Raw genomic sequence first — 24,736 nt, forward strand, 5'->3', positions numbered from 1 at the left:
CTCATCAACTGATCTGATCATCTTGGACCCTAGAGAAGACAGACGCCTCCTCCACTCCTCCCAGAAGGACACCTAGCGTGAGTGACAGGAGCCTCGTGGGGACAGCGGGGGAGACACAGAAGGGACATACATGCAGACCCTCCTCCCTCTGAACGGTGAAGCACCCACCTGGTCCTAACGCCTCCTTGCTGGTGTGTCCAGGTCGGCCCTTTTCCTTCTTGCCAAACCAACGACCGATGGAGGACTTGATGCCCTTCTTCTTTGGGGCTTTCTGGCTGCTGTTGCTGTTGCTGGGGTTGCCCCTGGGACCGTCCTGAGAGCCTGTCACGCTTCGGGGAGAGAAAATGACCTTTAACTGGCACCCTTGTGCAAACACACACCCCTCCATAAGACCTACTGATAGAACCGGCCACCCAGCAACACCCACGCCTCAACCTCGCAGCAGACAGTGGAGACTCCTTCACCACCCACACTCAACACGAGCAATGCAGGCTTCCGGACACAATCAATGGCCCAGGAAGCTGAGATTCTCTGACTAGAGCCCTCCCCCAAGGAGGGAGGTCTTCACTCCAGACGAGCTGGTGCAGAGGGCGCCTTGACCCTCCCTCAGGGTTTCTGCTGGGCAGGTGATGACGCTCCCAGAGAAGGCGAGCTCCCCAGTTCTGGGCAGTTCCCCCCGCCTCCTGCAGGGTGACCGTCCTTGGCCGTGGCAGGAGAGCGATGGTCACTGTGCAGGGCTGCTGGGCAGGTGACCACATGTGCCCTCCATCGAGGGCTGCCTGGCTCACGACGGGAGCTCAGCAGGTGGGGGTCTGAATGAGAACAGTGTCAGTCACAGGAGGGGACAGACAGTTTCCTGAGAGGAGACCCCTGAGGAAAAGGGAGGGACCCTCAAGAGCAAAGCCGAGAGGCATGGAGCCGTAACCATCAGGAACGCGCCCCAGGCCTGGCAGACCTCTAGCAAGAGCAGGAAGAGACCTCCCACAGGAGTCAACACGTAGAGACAGATGTTTTCTAAAATCACTGAGGTCACTGAGCTCTTCTACCCCAGCACCTGAAGTTCACCACTAAACACAGGCACCGAATCCAGTGGGATTCCTTTACAACCATCCTTGCAACTCTTTCAAGACAAGAGGCACAGGGCTCCTGAAACTGACCACGAGGCGAGCAGGCCCCTTACTTGTGGGCATCCCTGATGTCCTCGTCGCTGGCTGTGCGCAGTGAGCCCGTGAGCCTGTCCAGACGAAAGGACCGCAGCGAGGTGGAGCTCGAGGTTTCACATTTGATGGTGTCATCTTCTACCTCTTCCTGTAAGGCTGGCAGCTGAGGGAGTGAGGTAAGTGTAAAATTGGCTAACAATAGACTGTGTCGAAAAAGGCAATCACACAGGCTTTACATTATAACCAGAAACTTACTTGAAAATATATTAGCTATGCTATCCGCCAAGTATAAAAAATGCCTTGTTCTAGCTTAATGTTATCTTAAAGGACTGTTTGTTCAAGAGAAGCGGGGCCGTGGAGCAGCGAGAGCACCCCACTGAGTGCAGAGACCCCAGACGGGAGCCTCCCTGCAGCCGGGCTCTGCACTCCCTGAAATCCAGTGACCAGATGGCCCTGCCAGGTAGGACAGCAGAGCCACGCCAGCACCGTGAACCCTGCATGGCATGAACTGCCCTGATGAAAGGACTGTGCTCATCGCCAGATGCTGCTCGGAGGCACCACTAGCAAGAGTAAGAAACCTCTCAGCAAAGCCATCCAGACCTTTCTATTTGAAGGAGAAAAGGAAACAGCTTGTACCACCACCCAAGATCATTTGTAGTGATGATGCAGGTTACTGAACCCATGACAACAAGTGAAACACAGAAAAGGTACCTAAGCCCTCCATGCGAACACCATGTGTCTGGCTTGTATTTCTCAGTAACATACAGACCGGGGGCTACACACTGAAGTGCTTATACCAAGTTTGAGTGTCATTTGCTCCCTGGGGTTTACATAAAGCTCTCCTAGGTCTTCACTAAGAAATAATCTTGTATCAACCTAGAGGGGTGGGCTGGGGAGGGAGATGGGAGGGAGGTTCGAAAGGGAAGGGATGTATGTGTACCTATGGATGGTTCATGTTGAGGTTTGACAGAAAAGAACAAAATTCTGTAAAGCAATTTTCCTTCCATTAAAAAATAAACTAAAAAAAAGAAAAAGATGATCTCGCCTGGACTCCCAGCTCTTCCGCTAGTGCTGGGTCTGAAGATAGGAAAGACACTGGTGGCAACAGTGTGGGGAACAGATGAACCCCTCGGGGTCCAGACAGGTCTCACTTATACATTTGGGTGTGTGGTTAAGCAGGGGAGGTTTGAGGAAACATGCATGGAAAGTATTTTTATATACAATGAGTGTGTTGTTTTAACCAACTAACCAGTCCTTTTTTAATGGGATTCTGTAAAGAATACTGGTCCCCTGCAGCCCCACAGGAGCTTGGTGACAACAAAGTGACTTAGTGCAAAATACAGCTGAACTCATTCAACAGCAGCTGGATAAACTGGGCACCCTCCCCTGACCTCTACCAAGAAACCTCAGACAACAGAAGGCTACAAAGGCTAGAAATTATCCACATGGAACTGAACGGGGATCAATCTCAAATTCAAGTGAAAATAAGCACTTATAAAAATCAGAAAACAACAAAGAACAGAGCAGGGAAGTGACACACCTGGGTTGACTATGGACTCAGTGGAGACAAACAGCTGCCTTAGAGTCAGGGACCACGGCCAGCCCCTTCCCCCGGGCCTCCTCCTAAGGAAGGCTCTGGGTCCGCAGCCTGGCCGCCCTCCCCCAGGATGGGAGCCGCCCCACTGGTGCCCTCATGACTAGGATGGGCAGTGCCGTGTCTTCACTTACCAGGAGGGCAAAGCAGGCCACAGAGCGGGCGAGCGGCACACCCAGGGCACCAACCCCAGGGTGATGGCGCTGCTCTGCTGTGCCCAGCAGAAGGGCTCCCGGGCACTGAGCTGCCTGAACTGGAGCACGGCTGCCCGAGTCCTGCAGGAAGGCCCCAGGAGTGCTCCGATCAGCGGGCTGGGAGTGGGAGAGGGACAAGGAAGGCCAGCCCTCGGGGCACTGGACTCCAACAACAGGGGCTCAACCAAGTGACCAAACGGGAGAGGCAGGGAGCTCCCTCCTGATGCTCCCTCCATCAGGGATGCCGTGATGGACACGAGAACCTCTGGAGCAAAGCGGGGTGGACGGCACCACAGGAAGTTTCCTGGCTCTGATCTGACCAGTCCGAACCACACTGCTGGGTGTGGGAGCCTGGGCACGGTGCTCGGCCTCTCTAAGCCTCAGTGTCCCTGTCTGCTGAATAGGGATAACAGCAGCCTGGACGTCACCTGGCACCCAGTGGTGGGTGAGTTTCATTACATCCATTAAAATGTCAGTTATTCACCAGTACACAACCACACAGTGTTCATTCATGTAAAATGATAAGGACTCTCTAATACTTCACAGAGAAACAGAGGCATGCTAAATTTCTAAGTAGTTTCCCTTTCGACAATGCTTCCTTAAATCACTAGGCTGATAGATGCATGCAAAGAAATGAAGAGAAACCAGATTTCTTGTGACTTTGAAGCTAAAAATTCAAGAATCAGTATAGACAAACACAGTATAGCAAAAATGATGGTAAACATATAAGTGAGATGAACATTTAGAGAACATGTAACTGGAAACAGAACATTTCTTTTGACCTAGGAATTAAATAAGCTATTCAAGATTTACTAGAGAAACACTATAAATTATTACTCAGGAAGATACAATTCTATTACAACATCATGATGTATTAAAGCACAGCATTCTGTACAATAAAGGCCCTTAACAGTTGTCTATTCTCAGCCAAACTTCTCTATAAGTTAGTTCTCTTCATAGAAAACATGTTATACTTTAAAATAGTAATTTAACTGATGAGGAAGTTACCATAATACCTATTTGAACACTGAACAAATCGAACCATCTATTGGACATTAACACAAAATTCTTACCTAGAATTTGATTTAAAAGTTCTCAAAATAAATGTATTAAAGCAGGTTCCCTGTGAAAATATGTACGAAAGAAAGCTAGCATAATAGCAGGTGCAGTCTTTATATTTTGTTAACCATAGAAGATGCTTTTTAAAGAGTCTAGTAGAGACATTAACTGTGCAAAAGCTGATGAGATTTATAGTCTTAAAAACAAGCACCAACACAGAAAGGATATTGTGTCAAAAGTCCATTAATTCTACACTGAAGAAGATCATTTCTTTAGGTAAGGATAATCTCATTTATGAATGACACATGATATGCAGTTTAGGATCCATCTACATTACGCTTGTAACTGCATAGTGATATGCTAATTCAAACTTACTGCTATGGGGGAAAAACACCATTTGATGAGACATGAAGACAAAGCACAAACCCGACTAAGGCGACACCTGCTGTGGACCACAGCACTGCTATGACCAGAGCAGGTGGGAGGACGGGGAAGGGGAGATGGATGGGTCAGCTGCAGCCTCGGGGCGAGGCGGGGCAGTGGTGGGAAGCTGGGGTCTGGATTGACAACCACTGAGCAGACCACAGGATGAGCCAGGAAATCAAAACCAATGATGAAAGCAGACACACCGTCAGAGAACGCCAACAGCAGGACAAAATAGACAGAACTGTTCTTTTACAAATACTCGGAAAGAAATCAATCGTGAAACTACAGAGAAATCGTCACAGAATTTTAAATATCAACTAATTAGCCAACGAAGCAAATTATAACAGTGTCTCCATAGACCACAAAATGGACTAGTTACCACTTTACATGCCGCTAAATGATTCACAGTTAATTTAATTATATGCCGACTAACAATGCAGCTAACGTGAAACGGGTGGGAACCAAAAAAAAGTGAAAATACAAGCTCAGTTACAAAGCAGAGTGTTGTAAACATGAGTTCATGGGGTAAACAGCAATGCACTCGCAAAACCTAAGCTAAACATGGAGGAAAGCTGGAACATGCGCTTTAGAGCCGCTCACTCTCTCACCAAAAGCCCTAGGTCGTCATCCCGTTTTCAGACTCGGAAGAGTGAGGAAGCCAGACTTCTTCACTGGGGCCCTGGGGCTCCGGGCTTTTAACCTGGTTTCACACGCAGAGCTGGCCTGAGCGCGCGGCCAGGCCCATCAGCGAGCAGACCAGTTGAGATTCCTAAGCCAGGGGTCCAAATATCAAGACTCATTTGTCGCTGTGTGATTATGGAATGATTTCGCTCAGTCGTGTCCGACTCTTTGCGGCCCCATGGACAGTGGCCTACCAGGCTTCGCGGTCCATGGGATTTTCCAGGCAAGAATACTGGAGTGGGCAGCCATTTCCTTCTCCAGGGGATCTTCCCAACCCAGGGATTGAACCCGGGTCTCCTGCATTGCACACAGACGCTTTACCGTCTGAGGCACTAGGGAAGCCTGATTCAAGACTACGCAGTTGAAAAAAAAAAAAAAAGTTGTAAAATAAAGAAAAAAAAAAAAACACATAAAAATCTTAGACCTCTGAGCGTAGTAAACGTACCTGATTTTCTTCTGAGTAAAAAGAGAAAAAACAAACAAACAAAAGAAAAGCAGTGTGCTCGGGGAGGGACATGGCAGGGAGTAGGCAGACACATACCAGAGTCACGAAGCCCAGCTTGTCTTCCTCTGGATCAGGGCTGTGCTGCCTCCTTTCAGGCATGCAGCGCCCTCTGCTGGGTGGGAAGGAGCCGGCATGCGAGGAGGCGGGATCCAGGTTGAGGGAGCTCCAGGATTTAAAGCGCCGAAGGTTGCTGAAGCTCCCACTGCCCTCCCTGCTCTCAATCCCCTCCGCCCGCTGATCAATGTTCTCCTTGTCTTTTTGGATCAACCTAAAACAGAATAAAATCATCACCTGCCTTTGTCAACAGAGGAACAGGTCTGGACAGCAAATGTGCGCTTTCATTCTGTGTCACGATTAGCAAATTCCAGGAAGAGTTGCTCAATTAACGTCTCAGCAAAAAGGTTCAGCTTTCCCTCTTTGGAATATTCTCAAACTTAGAATCACTTATCATTGAGTCTTACAAAGTGGCCCCTCATCATTCACGTTTGATTTGACTTATTTACTCTAACATTCTGATGGGGCCTGGGTGGTGACTCTCCCTGTGAGGAGATACCTGAAGCTGACAACCTTTACCTTCCCTGCTCTCAGGGCAGGGATGCACATCAGTGCCTCAGAGCTTTTCCACTGGGAATCCGGAACTCCCTATAACCAAAACAGCGATTCAGGAGCAAGCTGGAGTTTCTAAACACAAGTCTCCAGACCAGATGAAGTGCTGAGTTGCACTTTTCATTTTGTTTTAAGCTTGTGTATGTACAAACACATCACTTGATGAAGTTCTCCACCAGCTTTGTGTGAGTTTCTGGATTCAGGTCAATGTGCTGCATTGACCTAGAATTCACAGTTACTGCTCTTCTCCCCTAATGTGTCACGGATGATTTTATATACAGATTAAATGCATGATTATGCAAATAAAATGATTTTCCAATTAAAATACAAGATCCTTACAGGTAGTAAACACTCCAGTTTCACTTCTACTTATACATCTTGAAAGTTTTTCACTGTTGACAAGTTGATGGACAGAATTTACCATTTACATCAAGTCAAATTGTTGCATAAGGAAAAATCATTTTTACCTGACAACTTGCTCTAAAAATAAAAATATTAATACAGAAGTGTTCCAAATTTCCTACGGGGATGAGGAAAGACGATCTTTCTGAGCTTGTCTGTGCTCAAACATGGCCCACAAAGCAGTCTGTCTCAGCATCAAAAGTAGAGGCGGCACCATCTGCGTTTGCTGGTTGTGCCATTCACCCCGGCCTTTTCCCCGAGCCCCCCGCACTCAACCAGCAGGAACGGGCACCTCGCCAGGGGTGACGGGATGAGAACAATCTGAGCAGCAGCTCTGCCAGGTCCTGTGCAGGGTCACCTGGCCTGCGGCCACTCTGAACGTGGACTCCGGACAGGAGGCACAGCTGTGCAGGTGTGGCACCAGGCAGGCCTCGGGGCCCCAGCCACCCGGCTGCACCCAGACCCAGGGCCCCCTGCTCACCACGAGGCAGGCCTTTGGGTTCTATCCTGTTTTGTAAACTGTTCTAACTGCCAAGACTGGGTCTAAAGAAAACATTGTAAATATACTGATGAGATGAGAAAAACTCAAACACATGTCCTTGGATCACTGTCTTACAACAAGTCAATCTTCACAATGTATTAAGTTAAAAAGGAAAATGCAGATCTGAGTGGGAATTTGCCAAGCCCAGAACCCCAGCTTTTCTGTTCCAGGTGGCTTTTCACCAGAACGTAGAAGGCTCCGAGGGACACACGAGGGCGAACCCTCAGTGCTGGAGGGTGCACAGGCCACAGGGGACACTGCCTCGGCACCTCACCCACCTTGGGGCCCAGAGCTGAGGGGGGGACACCCCACAACGCCCCCCCACAGAGTGCTGACACCACACTGTGGACAGAATGCCCTGGCTGACTGAGCTCTATAATCAAGGGCAATCTCAGAACTGAAAATTCCTGAAGCAGACCTGAAGTCAGTTTTCTCACTATGGAACACTCAGACTTCTCTAAGCAGAAGACAGCTCCGCAGAGAAGCCGAGTCTCAGGGGAGCTGGGCTCAGGCGCACCCACCAGCTTTCTTCGTTGATCCTGTCCAGCTGCTTCTGAATCCTCCCGGCCGGAGTCTTGGCATCGGCCTGGCCGCGGGGCGACAGCAGAGCGGGCATGCTGAAGAGGGTGACCCGGTCACCCTCGCCGTCTGACACGCCCTTGTCAGTCTCTAACTGCTGGCCCACGTTGGCCAGCACGCTGGCTTGCTGCCCACGCTCCCGGTCCTGATCTTTCAGGGGCTGCACCTGAGCACGAGAGGACCATGTCTCGTCAGCAACATTCTGGGCACCTCAAGTCTATCAGGAACTGAACACAATTTTACATGGAAGCCCTGACTTTGGACAAATGGACCCTGCTTATGAGACACTGCCATCTCTTAAGCGAGCAGTACTGAAGAAACGGGCAGGAGGAGAATCCAGTTCCTAGATGGCCTGGTGACATTCAGGTCTCAGCGTGGACGGAAGGCAATCCTATGAGGTTATTCACAAGGGTGGGCTGATGGAGTCAGAGACAAAAACCGAAAATTACAAAAATATATCCTTGCTTCCATCAGCCAGGCTGAAGGAAAATTAGAAAAAAAAAACCCTTCAGCTCCGCAGCCACTGGGTCCACCCCACCGGTCATCACTGGTACTAGTTCGCCGAGGAATGCCGTCCTCGCGGGTTCCCAGCCCTCTGTTTTCCAGGCTGGTCTAAACACGCACAGACAGGAGTGAGCAGGGGCAGCCAGGGGATGGGAGGGCCAGCCTCCCGTGGCTCTCCTCTCAGGGCACAGGCCCTCGGGCTGTTCTGGGGATGGCCCCTCACACCGCAAGGGCGCCTCTGTCATCTGAGACGCATGCAAGAGTGCCTGCTGGGCCCCGTGCCGCCCTCCCGCTCTCACACCTCACACCCTTCTCTCCGCAGATCTCCCCCCTGCCCCACTCTCACCCAGGTCCTGCCTTGTTTTCCCAGACATGACCTCAAAGCAACGGAGGGGCAGCCTCGAGCTGCTGGCTTGCCGGCTCCCTGTCCCCCGCGGCCAGTACCTTCGCTTTCTGTCTTCGTCACGACCCCTCCCCAGGGCTGGGCCACCCCTTTTCCTGGCTCCAGGACTACCTGCCATCATTCCTGCTCCGCTCCAGCGAACTAGCTGCCTATGGGTTCACCCCCATCAGCCCGATGAGCACATCCTCTCCATTCTCTCGCCTTAAAATCGCACATTTTGGAACATTTTCATTCTGAGAAATTGTACTCTAAGTGTTCCATAGCAAATAGAAACACTCAGAACAATACTAACCCTTCTAAACCATAATGAATAAGAAGTTACATCTCAGGTATAGAAAAAATTCTGGAGGAAACATGGCAAGCCATTGACGACAACGAAGTCTATAGAGAGAAGCTGGACTTGGGCTCGGGGTTCGGGTGGTGGGGGACAGGACTCACTCTATTGCCCTGGCTCCTCTCATTGCTTTAGACTGTCTCCATGGACCTCACATGCATTCCTGGGCATTCCTCACATTCATTCCTCTACACCCCACTTCACTTCCTCACGGGGTAAAACAAGTCAAACGGCCAAGTTTCCAAGTCACTCGACTCAACCTGGCAGCTCTGTGCTGTCGGCCACGGCAGTCACTCGCCTTGTGCAGCCACTGAGGATGTGACGCAGGCCGGTGCAAAGCTCGATGTGGAAATCACACAGATTTCAAGACTCGCAGTGAAAAAAGCATGTAAAGCAGCCCGCTCATTTTTAGGAAATTTTAGATTGTGTATGTGGCTCGTATTATCTTTCTGACGGACAACACTGTCCACGTGAAAGGCTCATGCTTTGTCTCAGCTTTCGGGTGAACCCAGAAAGGACTACTTAGAATTCTGAACCACACACAACGGCCACACACTCTAAATCTGCCTATAATGCAAATCACATTCAATGTTCAAAACCAGAAATGCTATACCCGTTACAGCAGTGGACTAGCCATAAGGAAAATGTAACTCCACTTCCGCTAAGCATCTGCAGTAACTGTAACAATGAACCCAGCTCAGTTCAGCTCTTCACACATTTCTAAAGGATTTAGAGATTTAAGGACCTTGTCGTTTTGCATTTCTTCTAAATGCTTTTTTGCATTTTCAACTTCCCATAGGAGAGAATTCTGAAAAAGATACATACAGTGCTTTAGAGTCAATTCTTAACAGACGTTTCATGGACTGCGGGATGGCTACTCTCTTGTCTGAAAGCATAAAGCACCTCGGGATGAGGGGCGGACCTCGCGCCCAGAGTGAAGTGTCGGCACGAAGCGGGATGACAACTGTTAACACGAACTTGTACACAGAAAAACTCCTCCTTCCCCGACTGATCTTCTAGATCCAAGGAGGCCAGGTCCCTGGGGTAAGTGAAACTGCTTTATACTTGCTTTCAGCTTTTGCAGTTCAGTGGTCACTCAGGAAACTGGCACAGGTTTCACATGTAAAATTCAAACCTGAGACAAAACTATCCCCACCTCAGGGCCAGCCCACAGGTCAGGGTGAAGAGAGCTCTCTAGTGAGGTATGGGTGTCATCTTGGGTTTTGTGGGGGAAAAATGTGCCGCAGAACTTGTAGTGACCATGGGACTCTCTCAGACAAGTGTCGCCCAAGCGCTGACCTCGGCGAAGGTTCTGGGCCTCGTCTTTAGGGCATCGGTGCAGCTGGGACAGGTTTTCCCTGAACCTCCACCAGACTGTTGCCCACTGAGCTGCTCTGATAGAGGTTCTCAGACATTTTCCAAAGCAAATAAAAAGAGAGATGGCTGGAGTTGGAATATAAGAATGCTTGCTTTTACTTGCTTCAATCTTTTCTATCACATTATATAAAAGATCCTGAACTAAACTTATTGATTTGGCTGCATTGGGCCTTAGCTGCATCATGCGGGATTCCTTTGATGTGATTGCCGCGTGGCATGTGGAATCTTAGCTCACCAACCAGGGATCGAACCTGCATCCCTGACCTTGCAAGGCAGGCTCCCAGCCACTGGACTGCCAGCAAAGCCCCAGAAATAAACTTCTAAGAAAGAAACGAAGGGGTGAGGGTGGACCTAGAAGAATGTTCTAGCACAGCGGCTGGTAACATCGGGGCCACTGGTGATTTCGCCTCACTGATGCTTTCTGGAAGGGTTGCGGGCACACATCTATGTCTGTTCCTTTGCACACTGCCTGTGGATGCTGTCATGCTTATTGACTAGCATGAAGGCATAAGGCATCAGCATTCAAATATTTTTAAAGCAAAACAAAAGTTTACTTTGAATTGGCTTAGTCATAAACAGAATCCCAATCTCAACAGCGTCTGAGCAGCAGTTCTGAAAGTAAGGAAGTGCACCCCTGATCGGGAGACACTGAGGCTCTCTGCTTAAGCAGAGAGGGAGCCTCACCAAGGTCTCATGATGGGAGTCAGAACCACAGCCCCTGGGAGCCCACATGTGAGGCCCTGCAGTCCAGGCCCAAGAACACAGCTATGGTGGGGACAGTACTGACCCCTGAGGCTGGACCTGGGATCCCCACTCCAGTTCCTGGATGGTCGGTACCGCTGTGTGGCCAACCTTTCCAGGAAACCTCTCTCAGGGCTCTCTAATGCGAGCCTCCACCATCACCCTTTCCTGGCGGGCCTTCTGTCGCAGCAAAACTACGGTTCTCCTCCTGCCTAGGAGCAGCCATCCTACACACATACCCCACGTCTGGACCAGCAGTTTGGCACGTGGGACTCCAGCGCCACGTCCGAGGCAAGCACCTCCACACCTGGGCACCATGCCCTCCATTTCACCGGCCTCAGGCTGGCTCCCTCAGGTTTGAGGGCCACTCGTAGGGTCCAACTGTATGCTGAGCAGCTCCCCAGCCTGGCTGGTCAGAGCAACAAGCGTCCTCCTTGAACGTGGGGACCCCCTGGCCCCTGCCCACCACCTAGGGGAGACCACATCTGGCCCTGCTCCCGAGGTTGGGTGCCTGGATCAGCAGACAGGGCCACACCCGCACACTGGACGGCAGAGACAGGAGCGGCGGAGAAAGGCAGCGCCGGCCCCGCCCAGCCGCGTCTCCGGCCCACACGCCCCTCTCCTCCATGCTGCTGGGTCTCTCTCCCGCCTGTCGGCCAAGAACAGCGTCAGCTCCGCTTGCAACGACCCTGTCCTGACGGCACGCAGGCTGTGACCGCAGGGGCGGCAAGCGGGCCATGCTCTGTGTGGACCACTGGCCCCGGGTTCGCGGGGGGCACACCCGACCGCCTGCTCAAGCAGCCAGCGCGGCTTCGTGTGTGACACGTGGGTGACGGAGGGTGCTGGTGACCGGCTCGTGAGAGGAGAGGTGCTCCCCCTGGCCCCAGGCCCCCTCCTCAGACTGCCTGGGGCGAGCCAGCGCGGGCAGCAGGCAGTGGCAAGCACGGGACACACGAGGGCACACGTTCTTCCTTCCTAAGCTGGGAGGTAAGATCCAACAGTTTCGCCTCCTTAGTGGCAGAGCTTCTGGAAGACAAAGGTTCAGACTACAAGGCCGACCTGGGACAGACAGCAAAGATGCCAGGGGAGAGAAGAAACCAGCCCTTGAGGGGAAGAGCACAGGCAGAAGGGCGCCCCCTGGCGGCTGTTAGTGACCCTGCTCAGGGAGGGTTTGGGAGCACAGGACACCACCCGAGTCCGGAAACCGGCCGGCCCCTCAGGTGCTCCCTGAGCTCCAGGCAACGCTCCAACAGCCAGGTCAGCACAGGCCCGGCCCACCTCTCCATGCCCAGCCAGTGCCCACCAGCAGTGCAAGGCAACACCTATCCCACCAGAAGGATGGGGTGGCTGGCTGGCTGTGGGCACCATATCCCCAGCAGCGCCACGTCTCCTGGACGTGGCCTCTCACCCGCAGGCTCCCGGGGACTGCAAGCTGGGAGTGGGGCCCTGGGTCTGCACCGTGCCCTGCTGTGACTTATTCAACAATATATAAATAAAGAGTTAAAACTGTGTTCATGACAGAGCTATTTTGGCCATCTCTTAACGAGAATGGGATCTTTCTTGTTCTTTATCCTGCTAGGCTTTGAGTTGCTGACTGAACTCTGAGCAGCAGTGACTTGGAGCTGAAGCATCCTGGGGACACACAGAGCACAGGACAAAACTGGAGGGAAGTTAACACAGGGATGACACAGGAGCGGGGACTGTCTGACACTCAGGGAGCACTCCCATCGCAGACGGGCAGCACGACCCCCGCGTCTGCGCTCCTTTGTGGACTGAGCAGCACGGGGAGGGGCACGGTGGGACAGCAAGGGAAGAGGCCCTCCCCACGCCCGCCCCCCGGGGACCGAGAGCAGCACCTTGGAGAGCGCAGCCACCTGCTGAGCCAGCTCAGCCACCACTTCTGTCAGCATCTGCTGCAGCTTCTGGTCTGCCAGCTCCAGGCACTCCTGCAGCTGTCGGTCTTTATCCTCCTTCTACAAAGGGAGAACAGAACATCAAAACAGGCCAAGGGTGTAGCCTCTGCCATTGTTAGTAAGCTGAGACAAAACCTAAATGCATGAGTCTACAGGATTATTTCTGTTTCGGAAGCCGCGTCAGGGTAATTTTTCTCTCAGTGTTCCTGGGCTTGGTCTCAGTGGGCAGAACACCTCCTGCCAGAGTATTTGCTTTTCCAAACGTCTCCAAAGAAGTCTTTAAAAAAAAAAGTTCTTATATATTAAAGAAGATCAGGTTTCTGTAGAAGCTTATTCATTCCTATTGACAAGTTAAGGGTCAGTACTGACCCTTCTTAAAACATCACCAGAATCATCATTTGAAGACAGACAGCCATCAGCTTGTAAGCCAAAATATGGCTTTCATCTCCTCTGAAATACAGACCTGATCAGAGTGTGCCTGGGGAAATGCCAGTCAACTAATATTTGTAAATGCATGATTATTCTTTTAACAGATCTTCTTACTCTGACAACTTTCAGTGTAGAACATTTAGACAGATTCTTTTTTGAAAAAGAAAAAAAATGAAATGACCTATATGCTCGGGTTCCTGAGAGGTTAGCATTTATTTCTAAGCATTTTTCTTATTTTTTCTGTGTGTGTATTACTCTATGTACATACATAAACAATAAGATGTGCTTTAAAACCCTCAGAAAACAACAGCATATGGTACGTAGTATTTTCTGATCTGCCTTTTACAGCCATTATTTTGTATATCGGAATGCTCTTAATTAGCATTCCACATCATACATTTCAATGGCTTTCTAGTATTTTATTTTTGTAGTGGGGCCAATGATACACTTTGTCACACACCAGACTGACTCACTTTGTTTTGGAGAAGCCAGATTTGGTTTTCCTGATTAAGTCCTGATTCTGTGAGACCACACAGGAACAGGAGCAAGTAAAGCTCACCAAACCACAGGAAGTACAAACCCTAATCAGACTGGAGCTCTAACCCTGCCCTTTGTCACAGTGACCCCAGTTCCCAACAGGCAGCCAGCTGCTGTGAAGTTCCCTGCTGCTCTCTGCTCTTTCAGTAAAATGCTAACAAGCCAACAGATTCAAGTCAAGTAAAACAAGAGTCAGGAGTGGAATTCCACAAAATGGTCAACCCAAATCCCGAATAATTCAAACCTCTAAGTTGCAGTCACCCTCAATTTTTAAAAAATGTATTTCCTTTCAGTACAGCTGATTTCTCATGATGTACATCCACACTTTTGAACGCAGTATTTTAGGGTCATAAGAACTTTACACTGGGACTTGATTTCCAACATGGGAGTCACATGAAAAGGTCTTTACCTTCCTTCCTCAGTATTCACTACTACAGAAGTCAGACACAGTTCAGGAAAAGCCATTACCTGTCGATGCATAGAATCCTTATTTGCGATTTCATTTTCAAGTTTATCATGGAGGTTGTGCACAGAGATGGCTTTGCGCTGTGCAGTGAGGTAGCGTTTCTCAAGTGTAGTGATTCTCTTCTCCATGTCCTCCTTCTGGGCCATAGCCTACACCAGGCATTGCAGAGGAGAAAAGGGAAGTCATTATCATAGAATACGCCGATACACTTAAGAGTAAAAAAGCGGGACTAAATCCTAAGTTTCAAATCAAACATAAAATTAGCGTCCTCAAAATTAAAGTCCTAGACAGGGCAGTTTTCTGAGATGTGAGCAAAAACGCGCCTACCTCAAATGTCACATTTGCCACGATGGCACCCATCTGTCTTAACGTCTGTCTGGCCACTCGATTTACCAAGCTTCTTTTCTACATCATAAACCCAACCAGCAAACAAAAAGTACACTAAACTCCTCTGTCATTGCAAGAATTCCAGGAGGGAAGGTATCTGGCATGAAATGAGGATCTCTGTCTCCTACACCATACAGGCGGGCTTGACCCAGAACAGGGAGGGACCTTCAACAGATCCTACAGGCAGCTCTGAGGCTCATTTCCTCAGGTAAAAGTTGGAAAAATCTCATGCAATTTCCTCAAAATTAAATAAGAATATTAATGAGTAGAAACAGAAGTCAAAGTGTTACACAACTGGGAGCAGCCTTCTCAAGCCTAGTTCTTCTCAAGCAGTTACACCCCATGTAGGAAACACTCAAACCAGGAGCAGAGCTTGCTGCCGATGTGAGTCCTGTCCGCCGGCTCAAAATCCATTTCAGGTCCCTCCGTGCTCACTAAGTAACCGATGTTGTCCTAACATTAAAAGTGAAAGGTCTTAAAAACGCTTTTTCCAGAATTCTCTATGTATTAATCTCTGCCACCTAATCTCCTCCTGTTGCCAAACAGTAGTGTGAACACGTTATACAAACATGTGCAAATATTTCTGTTTTGAGTTCTCACACGGAGCTACTAAACAAGCACACCTGCTGTACCACATGTTGGAGGGGTGCACTCTGAGATGGTTTCTCGGGGGAGGGGTGGGGCAGGGTGGGTGCTGTCTCTCTGGGCAGAGAGGAGAGGCGAGGCTCACAGGAGGAGGCCTGAGCCCCCAGCTCTCTTCTGTTTTCACAGTGACCGTTAGGGAGCTTCTCATAAATCACGACACCCACAGACACGACCACCAGAAACATCCTGATTCTGCATGGTTACACAGCACAGGCCTGAGGATCTGAGGGTGAGCAAACGCCACTTGACTTGTCTGACCGCTGGTATCACTGTCACACATCCTTTCAAGGAGCGGAACCTCAGAAAACTAGAGAAGATGGCCAGGCAAGCTGCCTCAGCAGAGCCCACACAGCATGTTCCCATCTCTCCAGGAGAGCGGGCTCCACAGATGTTCAGACTCATCTCAGTGAATCAGAAGGAAATTTCAGCATCATCGGGAATATATTCAGCAGGCAGGTAGGGGGATGAACTGGGAGACTGGGGTTGACATATATACACTACTGATACTATGCATCAAGTCAACAACGAGTAAGGACCTACTGAACAGCACAGGGAACTCTACTCAGTGCTCTGTGGTGAAGTTAATGGGTAGGAAACCTAAAAAACAGGGATATTTGTGTGTGTGTGTGTGTATGTGTATATATATATATATATATATATATATGATTGGTTCACATTACTGTACAGCAGAAATTGACACAGCAGTGTAAAGCACTATACTCCAATAAATGAATGAGTAGATGAATGAATTTTTTAAAAAGGAACACACTAGGCCCCCTAGAACTTGTGGAAATGAGGAGTCCACACCCAGGGTGCAGCACAGCGCTAGGACTGCCCTCATGTTGGTCCACTGCCAATGCGGCGCCTGGACCAGGCCTCTTCTACCCCAGAGACCTCGACGCAGAGGCAGGAAGACAGCCAGTGGCGGTCTCGCCCGTGCTCTGCTCTTGCTCACGCAGCCATGCCAAGGCTGAGATCACGGGGAGAACAAGGGACCCACATTCTGCCTCAGGACAACAGACACGTCCACTGTCACTCACTTCACGGACGTCCTGCTGTAATTTCACTTTCACTTCCTTGGACTTGAGGAGGTCCTTCCTGGCCGTGTCCAGGTCCTTCTCCAGCTCTGTTACGTGGGCAGAGAGGGCTGCCAGGTGGTCCTTCATCTCTCTCTGCTCCCGTGACTTCTTCTTGATGATTTCCTTGAGCTCGATCACCTGAGCCAGGTCTTCGTCGCGGGTTCTCTAAGGGGGAAAGGAAACCTTAGACAGCCTTGTTTTGGGAGGGAGGGAACGCAGCACTTCCAGGAAATCGGTGAAGTCAAAACTGCCTTCTGCGCTCTGGAGCTCACACGACCCTCACGGCCACTCAGACCTACATGATGCATTGGTGAAAGGTCTCAACAGCCCTGCACAGACTGGATAGTAAGACGAGAACCAGACAGAGAGTGAGACCGAGGACATGCCTTTCCATTGGCGCTTGGCATGTTTTCTTGCTTGTGATTTACATCAAGCACCCTGTCCATTAGTATCTTTTTTGGGTTATTCTTCTCTTTAAGAATCATCAGCGAAAACCAAAAAATTGCATCAGAATAAAGAAATAAGTAAAGACAGCAAAACTCCATTTGGAAAAACTCAACTCAAAACTGAAAATACAGCATAAAAAGAAAATACATGGTGATGCTATCCATCCCAAATAGAACCAGGTGATTCGAGTCAGAATTTGTCTCCTCCTGGACAAAGGGGTGCTTAAGAGATCCTGCAGCTCTGAGCCACAAGTCTAGTTTACTAGTCATTACTAGACCAGGTGGGCTGGTCCTCAATCAGAAAGATAAAGAACATCTGATGTCCACCACTACAGCCTTCATACTTTTTTAAAATGAAAGGATACAAATGACAAACCCTTGGACTGCAAGGAGATCCAACCAGTCCATTCGGAAGATCAGCCCTGGGATTTCTTTGGAAGGAATGATGCTAAAGCTGAAACTCCAGTACTCTGGCCACCTCATGAGAAGACTAGACTATTGGAAAAAACTGATGCTGGGAGGGATTGGGGGCAGGAGGAGAAGGGGACAACCGAGGATGAGATGGCTGGATGGCATCACCGACTCGATGGACGTGAGTTTGAGTGAACTCTGGGAGATGGTGATGCACAGGGAGGCCTGGCGTGCTGCGATTCATGGGGTCGCAAAGAGTTGGACACGACTGAGTGACTGAACTGAAGTGAACTGAACTAACTGAAATTACACGATGAATGATCTAACTTACCTTGTTATGTGTGGCACCTAATTCTTCTAACAAACTACACCTTCCAAGTGCTCCTCGTGTGTTGATGTGTGTATATACGTGAGTGCACTTCTTAGTGTAAGCTGCTGCTGCTGCTGCTGCTAAGTCGCTCCAGTCGTGTCCGACTCTGTGCGACCCCATAGATGGCAGCCCACCAGGCTTCCCTGTCCCTGGGATTCTCCAGGCAAGAACACTGGAGTGGGTTGCCATTTCCTTCTCCAGTGCATGAAAGGGAATAGTGAAAGTGAAGTCGCTCAGCAGCGTCCGACTCTTCGTGACCCCACGGACGGAAGCCTACCAGGCTCTTCCACCCATGGGATTTTCCAGGCAGGAGTACTGGAGTGGGTTGCCATTGTATAGTCACCCTCATACGCGGCTACTATAACAGAATACATTTAATGTATCTCATTGATCATAACATCAAAAAATCTGCTTATTAACAGCTTTAAATTCTAAGTTTGAGAGGAAAAAAAATGTTATTCTAAAATAATTCTGTGACTTAGTTTTTAATTGCAAATTGATATACAGAATGTAATAAATCCTGAGACATTTATACCAACTAATACTTTTTAACTGGCGGCTTCCCAGGTGGACCAACGGTAAAGATCCACCTGGCAGTACAAGAGGACAGGTTCGATTCTTGGGTCAGGACAATACCCTGGAGTAGATGATGGCCACCCACTCCAGTATTCTTGCCTGGGAAGTCCCAGGAAAAGAGGAGCATGGTGGGCTACAGTCCGCAGGGTCACAAGACTCGGACATGACTGAGCATGTATGCAGGCAACACTTTTTAACCATATAAAACTCTGACTTCTTACAGAAAAAAAGTATTTACAAGAATTCAAGAAGCTCAAAAGTCAACTAGTTACATAAATACATGCATCATCCACCTAACAAGGCTGCAAGTGTACAAATCCAGGATGGCCGGGTGGATGGTACCTTCTTGTCCAGGGCCTTGTGGTGCTCAAAGAGTATTTTCAGAGACTTGAGCACCTCCAGCTCGCTGGTCATGCCGTCTGGGGACTGCGCCTGCCACTTGCCCGCCGTCGTCTGGAGGGACGGTGTATACCGGGAAACCAGGAACTCCAGGTGCTCCAGCAGCAGCTGCAGGGCAGGGCCAAAGGAGCACCGTCAACCTCATGCTTGAATTCAGGGCTGATAACCCCTCTCAGCCTCATGCTACAGCCAGAAACATGCTAAGGCAAGTCGGAATCCCGCCAGTTCAGTCTAAAGTTAGAGGAGACTTCCCCAGTGGCCCAGTAGCTAAGACTCCACACTTCTGCAGGGGTCATGGGTTTTAATCCCTGGTCAGGGAACTAAGACCCCACACAAACTGTAGCATGGACAAAATTGTAAGTTAAGAGAACTCCCTCCTCAAATGTACTAAAATTATAGTAGCTCTCATTATAAATTTGAAGCAAAGCATGAGAACTCCAAACTGATCTACCCTGGTCTGCTCAGTGGGAAGATGTGAAAAATGACTTGAAAACCAGACAGAGTTTAAAGACTGCAACACGGAGCCCAGCGGTGACCCCCGCGGGGCAAATGTCAACACGTGAGAATTCCCCTACTGACCCTGGTATTATTCCGCTCTGCATTCAGCAGAGCTATTTCTTCTTCTCTTGCAAGAAGCTGTTCCCGGCATACATTGAGTTGCTCTTCCGTAGATGTTGCCAACTCCTAGAAAACAGTGAAATGAGTAAGTAACTAAATGAAAACACAAATTAAAAAGAGAGCGAGACTCTGAAGACTGACCCTGTCAAGTCTCTCCAGGCCACACAAAGGGTCTCCCTGCCCCTCCAGAGAAGAGGGGGTCCACTGACCCCAAGACCACACAGACCACCACAACTCAGACCGGCCTTCAGCCTCCACCTCGACCTGGCAGGCACGCGGCAGGGGAGAACCCGGAATCCAAGCCTGCCTTCTCAAGACCCAGGGACGTCTGAGAAACTTCCCTAAACATAAACCTAACAACAAAGTGAATAAAGATATTCTTAAATGACACACAGACAAGTGATCTAGAACCGCTGGGAAGAGTGAGGAAGAAAGGTAAGATCTACAAGGCCATCAGGCTTTGGAGTGTTCCTCTGGGAAAAAGGCTGATGGCACCCCAAGGCCATCTGTTAGCCTGACTCCATTGAAGTCACCCAGTCATTCAATAAACTGGAGAAAATGTTAAATTCATGTTTTACGTATTTTATCACAATTTTCATGCACGTGGTGCCGTCCACGTGGTGAACTTGCTCAAACTGAACCACATGGAGTCTTTCATTCTTCTAGTTTTCTTTACACAAATAAAAAAATCCTGGGCTACATATCCCCTACTGCATACTGAGTATTCAGCACCTAGAACACTGCCCAACACTTGTTAAGAGGCATGTAGTAGACATGTGAAGCTATGAGGGTGTATGTTATACACATAAACAGTAGGTACCCGTCATTAAGATACTGGACACACAGTTCTGTGCTTTGTAAGATGGGAGAGGTTAAGGGGCTTAGCCTTTCTGCTTCAAGGACTGACTCTATAGCTCAATCCATGTGCCCCAGTGACTCCTACAGACACTGTTTCCCTTCTTGTGGGGCCCCCGCCCGTCCTCCATGCAGCACCTGCACAACCACTTACAAGGTCAACCTGCTGGGGTTGATCCTGCCCAGAAGGCCAAAAGGCCCAGGCCGGCAGGGCCCACAACCCTCCTAACAAAATGAAACACAACTGCAACGCTTCGCTGGGTGAAGGCCAATCCGACGGGCCCAGCCCCTGGCTGCTCTCACCTCAGGCCGCTCTGCTTCCAGGACTTGGGCCGAGGCCAAGTTCTTCCTTGTCTTGGCCTTTGCCTTGGGGATGCAGCACTGGAAAAGTGCCCATAGGCGGGCCCTCCTGCGACCCATCCTCGCGGATGGGGGCAGCCCCCCACTCAGGGGCAGCTGCTGTTTCACGGTTAGATACCTCAGCACCCGAGGTATCACCACCAATCTCACACTACGACCACCACTATTCACACTACGACCACCGCTCTCACACACACCGCTCTCACACACCACTCTCACACACTACTCACACACGACGCTCTCACACACCACCCTCAGACACACTGCTCTCACACTAGGACCACCGCTCTCACACTACGACCACCAGCGCTGCTGTCTCTAGAAGAAATGGCACGAAGGCTCTGCCTCCAGCACGTCTCCCGGGAGCCTGGCACCCGGAACCCACTCAGTCACAAGGGGCTCCGTGGTAACAGGGGGGCTGGGCTCAGGCCCACCATCAAGGGTATAGAGAGGGGGGAGGGGCTGCCCAAAAGGCGACAGATGAGTGTGGGGTGCAGGAGAAGGAAGGCTGTGCCCACAGCTCAGGCCCACCATCAGACTCGACCCTGCAAGGATACTGGTTCACAGTCGAAGCAAATAGTAGAAACTGCTTCAGAAACCACCACCACTAGGAATGAGCATGTCTTCTAAGTGGGCTTCTGCCTCCTCTACCCCCCAAACAAGCCTCCAGTGAGGCTACTGAAAGGGCACCACTGAACTCAAGGGTGTCCCCAGAACCCACCCGGGTGACAAGGACTCGCCGCGCTAGCTGCCCCTCACTCACCCTGAGCTCCGTCCTCCCTGACTGACTCCCTCAGTCGAGCTCAGCAAGGGCTTGACCAACCTCGCTCCAGGCACTTAAAATGAATTCAGAGAGATGTTATGGGGAGGGAGGTGGGAGGGGGGTTCATGTTTGGGAATGCGTGTAAGAATTAAAGATTTTAAAATTTAAAAAAATAAATAAAACATTTTAAATCTTAAAAAAATAATAAATTAATTTTAAAAAAATGAATTCACAGAGGGTACAGGGCTTCCGTCAATCTACTGCAAACTCGCCCTCTTCACTTTGACCCTGGGCTGCCAGACAACTCTGCCCCGTGGGGGCTGCACGGTGGAGGTTCAGGGGTGTCCCTGCCTTGAGCCGCGACAGCCAGCCCCTCCCAGACCCCGCCAGGTGCTGCCCCTCCCTCCACGCCCGAGTCTCCCAGCCCCTCTCCTAGCCCCACTCCCAGCCTTGTGGCTCTCCACTCGCCAGGGCACAGGCCATACTGCTCCTGGCTCAGCCGGGCCCTCTGCTGTCCCTTGAGGACCTCGGTCCCCCGGGTGCTTGGGGCCCTATATCCACCCATCTCAGCAGTTACAGACTCTGGGAGAGACAGAGTACAGTTTGGGGTTGCGCCCGCAGTTCACCCTGAACACATTCTCTTTTTTTCACTCTATCTGCTGGAGTTCTCTGAGATGTCTTTTGAAAACCTCAACTGTTGCTTTCAAAAAGACTGTAAAATCACTGTGCTCAACTTTAAGAATAAAATCTTCATTTTCAACCTTAAAGTGAAACTGGAGACAAGAGTCAAAGCAGTCATTTTTTCACTGAAAAAGAAAACCCGCACGTGACCACATCACAGAATACATTTCAGGCAACCCCTTCCTCCTCAGCCTTCTCCTCCACTACCAGCCGCCTGTCATCACAAGGCCTGCCCTGGGCCGGCAGGGGCAAGGGAAGAGGGCAGACTGGCTCCTCTGTCCCCAGGCCGCATGGGCCGCTTGCCCCTCCTTCTTCCCAAGTTCAAGTGGCATTGAAACAGCCCTGGCAAGTGGGGGATTCTGATCAGAAACACAACCGTGGGTAATAAGCAAGGGCCCCTGGTTCTCGTTTACCCCAGTACCAAAGATGATCAATATAATTACTGTGAATTTTACATGTGGCTTCAGATGAGAGAAGACACCTGGGGCTTCCCCACTTCCAGTTATAGATGCAAGCAGCTTGTGGGTCAGCCTACAAAGATCTAGAGAAGCTAAATACTTTTCAAAAGAGGTCCTTAGGCAGCCACAATCCAAGATTTCAAACAAAAGCCCAGTGAGGGAGCTGGAGACTGAGAGGGCCGCTCCTTCCCTCGGGGCATCAGAACAAAGCTGACTCTGGGAAGGAAAGGCAGGGAAAAAGTCAAGCAGAGGGGACTGGCTAACAGCTCTGGACAGTTCCTTGGGCTGGGAAGACAAAAATTCAACCGCAGGCCTGACTAGTCAGTCCGGATGGTAGAGACTAAGCTCCCCAAGAAAAGGGAGGCACAGAAAACATACCCAGCACTCAGCCCAAACCGGCTGAGCGCTGAGTATCAATCACCTTGTGGTGCTCGGGAGACAGACGGTGGGTTTCAGGACCGGCCGAGAAGGGAGGGGGCCATGGGAGGCACCCCAGGCTTCCAGATGGAGATGCTGGAGGGCTCCTCCCTGGGGTCAGCGGGGGAAGATGGGTGAAGGCTGCTGAGACACAGCTTACAAAGACACCCCAGCCTCAAGTCACTCAGACCCTGAGTGAACAGACAGCTCTGTCCTCACTAGAGGTCTGCATCAGAGGAACCTCTGGAGAAGACAGCATCGCCAGAAAATCTAGGGTTTCCATAGATAATGTCCACCATGCAACCAAAAAAGCAAATAAGGGTGTAACAACAAATAAGACCAAGAGAAAAAGAACGGAAACAGATCCAGAGGTATCTGATGTATATCAGCATATCAGAGGTATGCCAGAGGAATCAGATGCAAACTTCACCAGTTCAAAAAGATACTTGACAAAAGGAAAACTTTCTGAGACTCAAAACCGATTCTAGAACTTTCAAATAACAGTGACTGAATTTAAGAACTCAGGCTCTGGGCTTAACATCAAGTTGGATGTAGCTGAAGAGAGGATCAGTGAATTGAGGAATGGATCGGTTAAAATTATATATACGAGGGGAAAAAGTATAGAATATATCGAAGGAACCCGTTGTTAAACTACATTGTTAAAAACTATAAATGGGGCTCCTCATGGTGGAGAAAAGACAGTCAGGGGAATACGAAATGCCTCCAGGGGCTGAAACTAAAGAGCCTCTTAATGAAAGTGAAAGAGGAGAGTGAAAAGGCTGGCATAAAACTCAGCATTCAAACAATGAAGATCATGGCATCCGGCCCCATCACTTCATGGCAAATAAATGGGGCAACAACGGAAACAGTGACAGTCTTTATTTTCTTGGGCTCCAAAATTACTGCAGACGGTGAAATGAAAAGGCGCTTGCTCCTTGGAAGGAAAGCTATGACAAACCTAGACAGCACATTAAAAAGCAGAGATATTACTTTGCTGACAAAGGTTCATTCAGTGAAAGCTATGGTTTTTCCAGTAGTCATGTATGGATGTGAGAGTTGGCGCATGAAAAAGGCTGAACGCCAAAGAATCGATGCTTCTGAACTGTGGTGTTGGAAAAGGCTCTTAAGAGCCCCGTGGACTGCAAGGAGATCCAACCAGTCAATCCTAAAGCAAATCAGTCCTGAATATTCATTGGAAAGACTGATGCTGAAGCTCCAATACTTTGGCCACCTGACACGAAGAACTGCCTCTTTGGAAAAGAACCTGATGCTGGGGAAGACTGAAGGCAGGAGGAGAAGGGGAAGACAGAGGATGAGATGCTTGGATGGCATCACCGACTCGATGGACATGAGTTTGAGCAAGCTCCGGGAGTCGGTGATGGACAGAGAAGCCTGGCGGGCTGCAGTCCATGGGGTCGCAGTGGGTCAGACACTGAGCAACTGAACTGACTGACAGGGACAGTGGCAAGAGTTGGTTCAAGAATCAGAGCATTGACTCAAAAATGAAAACCGCACATTGGTTTCAGCAGCTCTGCAGGTGCCTAAGGCAAGAAGAAAACGTTCAAGCTCTCAGAGGAAAAAAGGTGTGGCTTTTAATGGCACAGCAACACTGAGAGCTGACTTTTCAAGAAAAAGGAAGTCGGAAGGTAACAGACTGGCAACTCTAAAATGCTGAAAAACAAATAACCACCAACCTGGAATTCGATACCCAACAAACACACTCTTCGAAAGTGCAAGCAAATAAAGACTTGTAGGGCAAATGGAAATGAGGACAATTCATCACCCACAGACATGAACTAAAAAATATTGAGCAGTGCTTG

At 49.8% G+C, this 24,736-nt stretch overlaps 1 protein-coding gene across 1 annotated transcript; it reads right to left on the reverse strand.

Annotated features, from left to right (window-relative positions):
* Positions 1-168: 168 nt before the first annotated feature.
* LOC108634663 (liprin-alpha-1-like) lies at positions 169-20,657 on the reverse strand (the record flags this gene model as incomplete). Its single annotated transcript, XM_018044727.1, has 12 exons — positions 20,541-20,657; positions 19,344-19,448; positions 18,708-18,872; positions 17,752-17,837; positions 16,926-17,051; positions 16,524-16,725; positions 14,454-14,600; positions 12,963-13,079; positions 7,690-7,913; positions 5,656-5,887; positions 1,181-1,323; positions 169-329 (listed from the first exon to the last, which is right to left on the reverse strand). Coding segments are annotated over exons 1-12 (1,825 nt in total), but the record flags the coding sequence as incomplete, so codon positions are not given.
* Positions 20,658-24,736: the final 4,079 nt, after the last annotated feature.

This window comes from Capra hircus, unplaced genomic scaffold, assembly GCF_001704415.2.
Source record: "Capra hircus breed San Clemente unplaced genomic scaffold, ASM170441v1, whole genome shotgun sequence".
Classification (NCBI taxonomy): domain Eukaryota; kingdom Metazoa; phylum Chordata; class Mammalia; order Artiodactyla; family Bovidae; genus Capra; species Capra hircus.